Source organism: Pleurodeles waltl, chromosome 1_1, assembly GCF_031143425.1.
Source record: "Pleurodeles waltl isolate 20211129_DDA chromosome 1_1, aPleWal1.hap1.20221129, whole genome shotgun sequence".
NCBI lineage: Eukaryota > Metazoa > Chordata > Amphibia > Caudata > Salamandridae > Pleurodeles > Pleurodeles waltl.
The window spans coordinates 66,106,231-66,118,759 of NC_090436.1; the positions used below are offsets into that span (position 1 = coordinate 66,106,231).

The 12,529-nt window shown below is 47.9% G+C and overlaps 1 protein-coding gene across 2 annotated transcripts in view; it reads right to left on the reverse strand.

Moving 5' to 3' along the window:
* The window catches only part of IL11RA (interleukin 11 receptor subunit alpha), a 357,237-nt gene that overhangs the window by 82,111 nt on the left and 262,597 nt on the right, over positions 1-12,529 (reverse strand). For both annotated transcript variants that reach the window (XM_069214009.1, XM_069213923.1), the window contains exon 5: positions 7,746-7,860. In XM_069214009.1, coding sequence (XP_069070110.1) covers positions 7,746-7,860 — 115 coding nt within the window. The remainder of the gene's footprint in view (positions 1-7,745; positions 7,861-12,529) is intronic.

Genomic DNA, 12,529 nt, shown 5'->3' on the forward strand with positions numbered 1-12,529 from the left:
CTACAAAACCCCACTGGTCTGCCCTCCGAAGACGCGGGTACTTACCTGCAAGCAGACCGGAACCGGGGCACCCCCTTCTCTCCATTCTAGCCTATGTGTTTTGGGCACCACTTTGAACTCTGCACCTGACCGGCCCTGAGCTGCTGGTGTGGTGACTTTGGGGTTGCTCTGAACCCCCAACGGTGGGCTACCTTGGACCAAGAACTAAGCCCTGTAAGTGACTTACTTACCTGGTTAACCTAACTAATACTTACCTCCCCTAGGAACTGTGAAAATTGCACTGTGTCCACTTTTAAAACAGCTATTTGTGAATAACTTGAAAAGTATACATGCAATTTTGATGATTTGAAGTTCCTAAAGTACTTACCTGCAATACCTTTCGAATGAGATATTACATGTAGAATTTGAACCTGTGGTTCTTAAAATAAACTAAGAAAAGATATTTTTCTATAACAAAACCTATTGGCTGGATTTGTCTCTGAGTGTGTGTACCTCATTTATTGCCTATGTGTATGTACAACAAATGCTTAACACTATTCCTTGGATAAGCCTACAGCTCGACCACACTACCACAAAATAGAGCATTAGTATTATCTCTTTTTGCCACTATCTTACCTCTAAGGGGAACCCTTGGACTCTGTGCATGCTATTCCTTACTTTGAAATAGCACATACAGAGCCAACTTCCTACATTGGTGGATCAGCGGTGGGGTACAAGACTTTGCATTTGCTGGACTACTCAGCCAATACCTGATCACACGACAAATTCCAAAATTGTCATTAGAAATTCATTTTTGCAATTTGAAATTTTTCTAAATTCTTAAAAGTCCTGCTAGGGCCTTGTGTGTTAAGTCCCTGTTTAGCATTGTCTTTTAGAGTTTAAAAGTTTGTTAAAGGTTTGAAATTAGATTCTAGAAACAGTTTTAGATTCTTTAAAAAGTCTTCCAACTTTTAGCAAAATAATGTCTGATACAGAGATGAATGTGGTGGAACTCGACACCACACCTTACCTCCATCTTAAGATGAGGGAGCTAAGGTCTCTCTGTAATATAAAGAAAATAACCATTGGCTCCAGACCTACCAAAATTCAGCTCCAGGAGCTGTTGGCAGAGTTTGAAAAAGCCAACCCCTCTGAGGATGACTTCACAGAGGAAGAAATTAGTGACTTGGAGGGCAATTCCCCCCTTCCAGTCCTAAATAGGGAGACCAGGGCCTCTCAAGCCCTGTCTCCAAAAATGATAGTCAGAAATGTTGCTTCCCTCACAGGAGGGTCCAGCATTTCTGAAATCACTGAGGATGCTCTCAGTGAGGATGACCCCCTGTTAGCCAGGATGGTCAAAAGATTGGCTTTGGAAAAGCAGCTCCTAGCCATAGAAAGGGAAAGAAAAGAGATGGGCCTAGGTCCCATCAATGGTGGCAGCAACTTAAATAGGGTCAGAGATTCTCCTGACATCCTAAAAATCCCCAAAGGGATTGTAACAAAATATGAAGATGGTGATGACATCACCAAATGGTTCACAGCTTTTGAGAGGGCTTGTGTAACCAGAAAAGTGAACAGATCTCACTGGGGTGCTCTCCTTTGGGAAATGTTCACTGGAAAGTGTAGGGATAGACTCCTCACACTCTCTGGAAAAGATGCCGAATCTTATGACCTCATGAAGGGTACCCTGATTGAGGGCTTTGGATTCTCCACTGAGGAGTATAGAATTAGGTTCAGGGGGGCTCAAAAATCCTCGAGCCAGACCTGGGTTGATTTTGTAGACTACTCAGTAAAAACACTAGATGGTTGGTTAACTGGAAATGAAGTGTGTGACTATGTTGGGCTTTATAATTTGTTTATGAAAGAACACATTTTAAGTAACTGCTTCAATGAAAAGTTGCATCAGTATCTGGTAGACCTAGGTCCAATTTCTCCCCAAGAATTGGGAAAGAAGGCAGACCACTGGGTCAAGACTAGGGTAACCAAAACTTCCACTGGGGGTGACCAAAAGAAAGGGGTTACAAAAACTCCCCAGGAGAAAGTAGGTAACACTAGAAACCAAGAAAAAGAGTCCTCTGTAGGCCCCCAAAAACCAGAACAGGTGGGTGGGCCCCAGGACACAACCCAAAACAAAGGTGGGTACCAGGGTAAGAACTGGGATGCCACTAAGGCATGGTGCCACAACTGTAAACAGTCTGGGCACCACACCAAGGACACTTCTTGTCCCAAAAACAAACCCCAGAACAAAATTCCTGGGGTAACCAGTGTAGCCATGGGAGATGACTCCTCAGATGAGGAGGTCTTCCTAGCCTTCAACTGGAAACAGGGCCCAACAGGTGAGTTGGAGATTCCAGAGGGAAGCAGACACTTCCACCACCTACTGGTGAATGGAATCCCAACCACTGCCCTGAGAGACACTTGTGCCAGTCACACTATTGTGCATGACAGGCTGGTGCTCTCAAACCAGTACATCCCAGGTGAGACTGCCAGGGTAAGAGTTAGCCTAGACAGGGTCACTAAGAGGCCTGTGGCTTTAGTGCCCATAGAAGTGGGTGGCACTCTTAGCTGGAGAAGGGTAGTAGTCAGTACAGACCTCCCCCTTGATTGTCTCCTTGGAAATGACTACCCAGAGGTTAGTCAGAGCTCAAGAGAGGAACTGGTCCAGTGCCAGTCCTCTCCCAAGGATTCTGGAAGTCCTGCCTCTGCAGTAAATGCAAGCAGGCCCCAGAAGAAGAAGAAAAGAAAACAGAGTAGGAAGGGTGGACAACCTTTAGCCAAGGTTACAGCAAGCCAAGGAGATTCTGCTCCAGTAGGGGAGAACTCCAAAAATGGCCCTGATAAAGTCCAACCTGACCCACAAGAAGTCCTGGCTAGTCAGGCAACTGTTAAACCTAAGTGGGTGGCTCCTCAGCTAACAGAAGAAAGAGTGGAAGAAGGGTGTTTACTACAAGATGTGGTAACCCCCCACTCCAATACAGCAGACAGGCAACCTGAACCCAAAGAAGCCTGTAACTTAGCCCCTTCCCTTTTAGGTGAAGAGCTAAAGGTGTGGTTCTGGGCACTGACAGCTGTCAGTGGCCTCTGCTGGGTGTTAGCCTTTGTGGCTGCACTATCCTTGGCATGGTGGTCAGACCCCATGCCAAATAGCAAGTTAGGCCCCCTGACCCTGTTGGTCATGGTGGGGTTACTCCAGCTCTGGGTAACCTCTTTGGGTAAGCTAGGGATGACCCTGGCTAAGATAAGATTAGCAGAGGTGGATACCTCTAAACCCAAAATAAAAAGAATGGGTGGAGACATTGAAGAAGCAGACAAGAGGCAATTCAGACTAGGTCCTATCACTGTGGAAGTGGGTCAGTTCCCCAAAGGGAATGACCTGAACAGAAGGATGTAAGGCAGAGTAGGCCCTGCAACTAACCAGCCTATTTCTCCTACTCTTCCTCGCCTGACAGACTAGGAAGACTCTCCCAGCTTGGGCTGAGTCTCCTGGCCTGTGGGCTGGGGGGGGCTTGTGTAAAGAAATGGCTCCCTGTTGCAGTTACCCCCCACTTTTTGCCTGATACTGATGCTGACTTGACTGAGAAGTGTGCTGGGACCCTGCTAACCAGGCCCCAGCACCAGTGTTCCTTCACCTAAAATGTACCATTGTATCCACAATTGGCACACCCTGGCATTCAGATAAGTCCCTTGTAACTGGTACTTCTAGTACCAAGGGCCCTGATGCCAAGGAAGGTCTCTAAGGGCTGCAGCATGTCTTATGCCACCCTAGAGACCCCTCACTCAGCCCAGACACACTGCTTACAAGCCTGTGTGTGCTAGTGAGAACAAAATGAGTAAGTCGACATGGCACTCCCCTCCGGGTGCCATGCCAGCCTCTCACTGCCTATGCAGTATAGGTAAGACACCCCTCTAGCAGGCCTTACAGCCCTAAGGCAGGGTGCACTATACCATAGGTGAGGGTACCAGTGCATGAGCACTGTGCCCCTACAGTGTCTAAACAAAACCTTAGACATTGTAAGTGCAGGGTAGCCATAAGAGTATATGGTCTGGGAGTCTGTTTTACACGAACTCCACAGCACCATAATGGCTACACTGAAAACTGGGAAGTTTGGTATCAAACTTCTCAGCACAATAAATGCACACTGATGCCAGTGTACATTTTAGTGTAAAATACACCACAGAGGGCACCTTAGAGGTGCCCCCTGAAACTTAACCAACTAGCTGTGTAGGCTGACTGGTTCCAGCAGCCTGCCACACTAGAGACATGTTGCTGGCCCCATGGGGAGAGTGCCTTTGTCACTCTGAGGCCAGTAACAAAGCCTGCACTGGGTGGAGATGCTAACACCTCCCCCAGGCAGGAGCTGTGACACCTGGCGGTGAGCCTCAAAGGCTCACCCCTTTGTCACAGCCCAGCAGGGCACTCCAGCTTAGTGGAGTTGCCCGCCCCCTCCGGCCACGGCCCCCACTTTTGGCGGCAAGGCTGGAGGGAACAAAGAAAGCAACAAGGAGGAGTCACTGGCCAGTCAGGACAGCCCCTAAGGTGTCCTGAGCTGAAGTGACTCTAACTTTTAGAAATCCTCCATCTTGCAGATGGAGGATTCCCCCAATAGGGTTAGGATTGTGACCCCCTCCCCTTGGGAGGAGGCACAAAGAGGGTGTACCCACCCTCAGGGCTAGTAGCCATTGGCTACTAACCCCCCAGACCTAAACACGCCCTTAAATTTAGTATTTAAGGGCTACCCTGAACCCTAGAAAATTAGATTCCTGCAACTACAAGAAGAAGGACTGCCTAGCTGAAAACCCCTGCAGCGGAAGACCAGAAGACGACAACTGCCTTGGCTCCAGAAACTCACCGGCCTGTCTCCTGCCTTCCAAAGATCCTGCTCCAGCGACGCCTTCCAAAGGGACCAGCGACCTCGACATCCTCTGAGGACTGCCCCTGCTTCGAAAAGACAAGAAACTCCCGAGGACAGCGGACCTGCTCCAAGAAAAGCTGCAACTTTGTTTCCAGCAGCTCCAAAGAACCCTGCAAGTTCCCCGCAAGAAGCGTGAGACTTGCAACACTGCACCCGGCGACCCCGACTCGGCTGGTGGCGATCCAACACCTCAGGAGGGACCCCAGGACTACTCTAAGACTGTGAGTACAAAAACCTGTCCCCCCTGAGCCCCCACAGCGCCGCCTGCAGAGGGAATCCCGAGGCTTCCCCTGACCGCGACTCTTTGAACCTAAAGTCCCGACGCCTGGGAGAGACCCTGCACCCGCAGCCCCCAGGACCTGAAGGACCGGACTTTCACTGCAGAAGTGACCCCCAGGAGTCCCTCTCCCTTGCCCAAGTGGAGGTTTCCCCGAGGAAGCCCCCCCTTGCCTGCCTGCAGCGCTGAAGAGATCCCTTGATCTCTCATTGACTTCCATTACGAACCCGACGCTTGTTTCTACACTGCACCCGGCCGCCCCCGCGCTGCTGAGGGTGAAATTTCTGTGTGGGCTTGTGTCCCCCCCGGTGCCCTACAAAACCCCACTGGTCTGCCCTCCGAAGACGCGGGTACTTACCTGCAAGCAGACCGGAACCGGGGCACCCCCTTCTCTCCATTCTAGCCTATGTGTTTTGGGCACCACTTTGAACTCTGCACCTGACCGGCCCTGAGCTGCTGGTGTGGTGACTTTGGGGTTGCTCTGAACCCCCAACGGTGGGCTACCTTGGACCAAGAACTAAGCCCTGTAAGTGACTTACTTACCTGGTTAACCTAACTAATACTTACCTCCCCTAGGAACTGTGAAAATTGTACTAAGTGTCCACTTTTAAAACAGCTATTTGTGAATAACTTGAAAAGTATACATGCAATTTTGATGATTTGAAGTTCCTAAAGTACTTACCTGCAATACCTTTCGAATGAGATATTACATGTAGAATTTGAACCTGTGGTTCTTAAAATAAACTAAGAAAAGATATTTTTCTATAACAAAACCTATTGGCTGGATTTGTCTCTGAGTGTGTGTACCTCATTTATTGCCTATGTGTATGTACAACAAATGCTTAACACTACTCCTTGGATAAGCCTACAGCTCGACCACACTACCACAAAATAGAGCATTAGTATTATCCCTTTTTGCCACTATCTTACCTCTAAGGGGAACCCTTGGACTCTGTGCATGTTATTCCTTACTTTGAAATAGCACATACAGAGCCAACTTCCTACAGTAGGTTATCAGGGAGTTCCCTGGGGTTGGGTTGGTGTGCGAAGTTGCAGTAGATGTATGCGATTCTGCTGTGGAAGAAGTTGGATAGGTTGTCACAAAGTTGCTGGAAGGCAGCGTTGTTGCTGATGGTGGCTGAGGGAAAGGTGAAATCCACTAGTGCTGTTTTCTTGGTGTCTCTTATTTGCTGGTGATAGCGTCTGAGTGCATCCTTGTAAGGAGTTCTGTCTGTGGCTTTGTGCCTAGCTCTCCATTTCCTTTCTAGCTGTTTACAGTGCTGTTTGGTGTTTCTGAGGTTGTCTGTGTACCATCTGGCCTGCTTGTCTGATCTACTATACTTGTTGGGTTTGATGGGTGTCAGGCAGCTTGGAATGCTGAACCTGGGAGGGGTGTTGCTTGAGACGTGTTGATTTTTAAGTGGATGACTGAGTGGTCGGTCCATATGAGCGGTGTCTTGGAATTGTATTTGATGCTGTTGCTTGTGATAAAGATGGGGTCCAGTGTGTATTCCTGGGGTGTTTGTTGGTTCTGGGATGAGCTTGTTGAGTCCGATGTCACTCAAGCTTTGAAGAAGTGAAGTTGAGCAGGGGTTGTTTTGGCCTTCCAGGTGAAGCTGAGGTAGGCCACTGAGGAGAGTTTAGGTTCTAGAATCTATGCTGAGTGGAGTGAAGAAGTTGGTGATGAGGTTGCTAAACGTGCTCATGGTTGGGGAAGGGGGTCAGTAGGTGAGAGGTCTGATCACGGTGAAGTTTTTGGAGATTTGCAGCTTAAAGTATAGGTGTCCCATGGGGTGGTGTTCTCTGTAGATGTTGTGCATTTGATGAAGTCCTTGTAGATAATAGCGAGTCCTCCACCTGGCTTGTGAAGGTGGTCCTGTTGAGTGATGTAGGCGCAGACGGACTTGCCTTTGGTGCACCTTTGGCACGCCAGAAGCACACCTGCTGCGCATCTATCGCAGCTGCCATTAAATAGATCCTGGGATGGGGAGGAGTGCAGAGTGTTGTGATGTTATTTCCTGTGCAGATGGATGATGGGAAACTAAGTCCTCTTGCTTGACATCTTAGATAGAGAAGCTTGGTCTTCTGAGTTTTACTTTTTTTATACAATTTTGTTTGCAATTTGGTAGTACCTTAATTCTAGTGTTGTGCTGTCCACCAGAAATGGGTGTAAATCTCTGCCAGATATTCTAGAAAGCTTGGAGTGGGATCTGCTGCAGTTCCTTCAGGGCCTAGCACTCTGGACACTTACAGAAATCTGTGGTCTTGAACGCTCAAAGTATAACACTGTCCCATTATATTATATAAGAGGTTTTCTGTAGATCATGGCATGGAACATGAACCTAAGCCTGAAGTTATTTTCTTGATATTGCTTTGCCTATTGAGGCAAACAATTTGAGCAGAAGGAGCTATCAGCTGTTAAGACTAAGAGCCAAAGGCAATAAATATTGATTAAAGGATATAGATTTGATAGCCTTGGTAAAGTCCACATTACACCACATCACAATTACATAAATGGTAGATTGGTTTAAATTATCTTTCACTTGATGGACATTTTTACTACACAGAAAGGTTACCTGTATGTTGCAAAATATCTGGTGGGAAGGAATGTTTCCCGGCTTGAGTTCCAAAAACAGGATATATTCTCATAGTCTGAAACTCTGCAGAAGACTGATGGGATTCCAGGAGGGTCTAAGAGATGACAAATGGAAGAACACAGAGTATTAGGGTCTTAAATAACATCCATCCTACCCACCAGCGCAACATTTTATTACATCAATAATAAAGAGTCAACATGAGTCCATTTAAATCTGTTAGGGGCTTCAGTAGTAAGGAGTGGCAAGAACAAGAGAAGGTAAAGAATGGTCTAAAGGACAACTGGGACCCAGAACTGACCGACCTACGTGGAGGAGGTTAGCCTGAAATCCCGCAGCATCATTTTCTGCAGTCACATCGCAGGCTAGCAAGTCTGTGTGTGCTATGTACAAACATACATGGTAATACTTCTATAGTCTCCTATGAAGTAGGGTTGAGACCCAAAACAAAATACTTGTTAGGGGAAATCACTGGGTGAAATGACCACTTTCAGAAGCCTCCCTCTTCTCTAGTGGCCCTCTCTTCCCCACTAGGTTTAATACAGTATTCTTATCAAGCATTTAAAATTTGTACTGCATTTGTGGAAGAATTACCAAATATTTGTTCTTAATATACTGTTTGATAATGCTACTTTTGCTGCACGAGCACTGTCCAAGAGGCATTAGGATGTAGGTGTACCCTGCACCAACTATAACACTTCCCCAAAGAGGCAATCTAGGACATGGTAAGGTTGGCAAGAACTTAGCTAAATCCAGCTCTCTGTGTGGGATCCTTACTTATTTTACATCCTGGTGTGTTTTCTGTTCTAGCCCAGTGTGGAATGTTGTACGTCACGAAGAATGTGTGATGTCTTTACTGTGAGTGCTCTATCTCTGTCAGTGTTGCCGTCTGCACATGGGGGCAGAGCTGGTTACACCCTAGATCCTGCTGTGGCTCCCTAACTTGTAAAGTGTTCCTTAAATCCAGGATTTGTAAAGCGCAGCAAATCACCCATGAGGGTCTCAAGGCGCTGAACTGTAGGGATTACTAAAATACTTGTTCCAGTACGTATCTTTATCCTGAGAGTTCCTACTACACGCAATTTTGAAATGCATGCGGTTCATAGTGTTTGTTTGACAGCTAGAGTATAGATTTTGGGTACATTCTGTATGACACTGAATGTATTTTAAAAAATAAATGGTAATAGCCATTTATACAACCGTTATTGGTGCTCAGTCTGGTACCTAACCCACTGGGGTATGAGAGATCTCCGGCTCTCACTCTTAGTTCGAGTAAGCTCCAGATCCAACAGATGCAACTGCTTGTCTCGCCCCTCCCTGGCCAGAACATACCGTAAAGTTCATACTTCAGACATCAAGCACTGACTCTGTCTCCAATACGGAGAGTGTTGACAGAGACGTTTCTAGACATAACATCAAATGTGCCAAGTCTTTTAGACGGTGAGACCCGGAGACCTTGCCCTTCCGCTCTTGCACATTGTACGAGAGAAAAGGACCTTTTCAGTTCCACAAAACACAAGAAAGGAGATTAAGGGGGGGTGAGGAAAGATGTTGGAAAGACAGAGAGAGTAAGAGCAAGAATATGAGAGGGGGTATGAGAGTACAAGAGACTGACAGCAGGTGCCTCAAAAAGAGGCACTGAAAGAGTGTAAGGGGCAGGCGGAGGAGAAAGAAACAGTGAGGAGAGGAGAGAAACCAAGAGCTAGAGGCCTGTGATAGGAGACAAAAACTAAGCATCAGAGAATTGAGCCAGAGAATGAATAAATGAAAGAGTGAGAGAAAAAAGGAAAGAAAGAGAAAGAAAGAAAGAGAGAGAGAGAAAGAGAGAAAGAGAAAGAAAGAAAGGGAGAAAGAGAAAGAGAGAAAGAGGGAGAGAAAGAGAGAAATAAAGTAAGAAAGAAAGAAAGAAAGAAAGAAAGAAAGAAAGAAAGAAAGAAAGAAAGAAAGAAAGAAAGAAAGAAAGAAAGAAAGAAAGAAAGAGAGAGAATGTAAGCACAAGACACGCAGGTGACAGTGCAAAAGAGGCACTGGGATATGGAGTCCAAGTCATATAGTAAGTGAGAGAGATAAATAGGAGCTAGTGGGAGAGGGAGAGAAGAATTGGGGAGAGAGAAATAGGAGAGAGAGAAGAAAGAGAAGGGGAGAGGGAGAGAGATAGAAGGAGAAGAGGACGTGGGAAAAAAAGAGAAGAAAGAAGGAGTGAGAAAGAAAAAACAGAAGGTGTGGTAACAGAGTCCGATTCCCTAAACACTCAGGGGGTCATTCTGACCCTGGCGGCCGGTGACCGCCAGGGTCGCCGACACCGGGAGCACCGCCAACAGGCTGGCGGTGCTCCCTCGAGCATTCTGACCGCGGCGGTTCAGCCGCGGTCAGAAACGGAAAGTCGGCGGTCTCCCGCCGACTTTCCGCTGCTCGGGGGAATCCTCCATGGCGGCGGAGCGCGCTCCGCCGCCATGGGGATTCTGACACCCCCTACCGCTATCCTGTTCCTGGCGGGTCTCCCGCCAGGAACAGGATGGTGGTAGGGGGTGCCGCGGGGCGCCTGGGGGCCCCTGCAGTGCCCATGCCAACGGCATGGGCACTGCAGGGACCCCCGTAAGAGGGCCCCACTTAGTATTTCAGTGTCTGCTTTGCAGACACTGAAATACGCGACGGGTGCAACTGCACCCGTCACACCTTCCCACTCCGCCGGCTCAATTCTGAGCCGGCGTCCTAGTGGGAAGGTTGATTTGCCCTGGGCTGGCGGGCGGCCTTTTGGCGGCCGCCCGCCGGCCCAGGGCAAATCCCAAAATACCCTCAGCGGTCTTGCGACCGCGGAGCGGTATTTTGGAGGGGGAACATTGGCGGGCGGCCTCCGCCGCCCGCCAATGTTAGAATGACCCCCTCAGTGTCTCAAATTAAGACGTTAGCAATTGTTCTGACGCGCAATCGCTTACGATGTGGCACTCGGGACTCAAGCTAATGTTTGGAGCATCATACCACTGAGAACGGGAAACACCTGTAGGACGTCATCTGACAACATGTACGTGCACTTAGAGCCCTGCAATAGCAAGCAGGGACCCTGGGGCCTACTGGCACAGCTCCAGCTCAGTGGAAGAGCTTCTGACAGCTGCGAGCGATGGATAATACCATCACACATCCGGGGGAGGGCAGGGTTAAGGTGTACTTCCACCTTAGCTGCACCTGACCCACTGCTCTTGACTCATTATCAACGAGAACTAACAATGATACCAATAAGTGTCCCCAGGAAGTCAAAGACACCCTCAAAATGATGGCACCTTTGGAGGTCTCGGGGGTCTTTAACGCGAATGATTACAGAATATCGCCGCCTGTCCTGATCACAGCCAAAGCGACCTCAACTGATCTCTATCGAGTTCAAACCAGAAAAAAAACATACATCAGTGGACTGGGGTACCTTACCTCCGAAGCTACAGCGGTCACATGGCAAGCCCTAAAAGAACCCCTATTAATATTACACCCACAAGCATCCACGAAGGCCTGTCCTTAACCTTCTTCAAAAACACCGTATCAGCTCCTGATCCCAGGATCATCACACACATCAGCACATCTGAGAGTGTCACTCACACCAGCAACCAAAGAAGTACTTATCTGAAGCCCTAAGAGCACTCAAGCCATGGACGGAACACCATAGCATCAAAGTCTCGCCGATCGAAATCCAGGTGTTAGACCACAATCATCTGTTCCTCTCCCTCCCCCCACATTGACCTCTAAAGAACAATTCAACACAAGAACTAAAACCACTCCCCTGGGAGACCAAGTTCAGGCTCAACTCCCAGATAGTGGCAGAGGTCTAGCTGGTCCATTACCAGCTTACACACCTGAGCCCATCAATTCCATAGTACTGGGTACCCTGGTGAGCTCCTGCCTCGGCCAGGGCAACACCATCTATCGACGCCCAACTAAGAAATCCTCAGCTAACAAAAGGCCCATCTCATCTTTGATCTAATGAGAAGAAAACAATGCACCTTAAAATACTCTGCTGGTTCCAATTCCAGGCCAGAGCACAACACAGCACATAAATGCCTCAAGGGAACAGCATCCTGACACATCATCCAATGCCCTACAGGTGAGGGTTCTGTGTTACGACCCCACTGGAACTCCGTCCCACCCTGTGTCCCCGTCTAAATCCTGAACATCCCAAAAACAGGGGCAAAGGATGAGATTAACAAGACATTTTCTCCGTCTATTCACATCTTTGGAACAACCTCCCTTCTCCACTCTCAAGCCATTCAGTGCTGCACCTACACCCCCCCCCCCCTTTCCCTCGGGACACTACTAACTAGGCTGGATCTCACACTCCAGAGGCACTGATCACAATCATGTGTCCAGATGATGCAACATTCCATAGAAATAATTCAACACAATTATTTTTCTCATTTCTTCTGGGGCTCGGTCAGGTAGCTGCATCAAAGTAACCCGCATTTATTCATGCATTCAACGCTCGCGCTCAACCTCAAAGCATGATGGATCCTCTGTATTGAGACTGTATTCATTCATGCATTCATGCTTTCAACACTCGCGCTCAGCCTCAAAGTATGATGGATCCTCTGTATCGAGAACATATTCATTCATGCATTCATGCATTCATGCTCTCAACGCTCGCGCCCAGCCTCAAAGCACGATGGACCCTCTGTATCGAGAACATATTCATTCATGCATTCATGCTCTCAACAAGCGCTCCCAGCCTCAAAGCACGATGGATCCTCTGTATCGACAACATATTCATTCATGCATTCAACACTCGC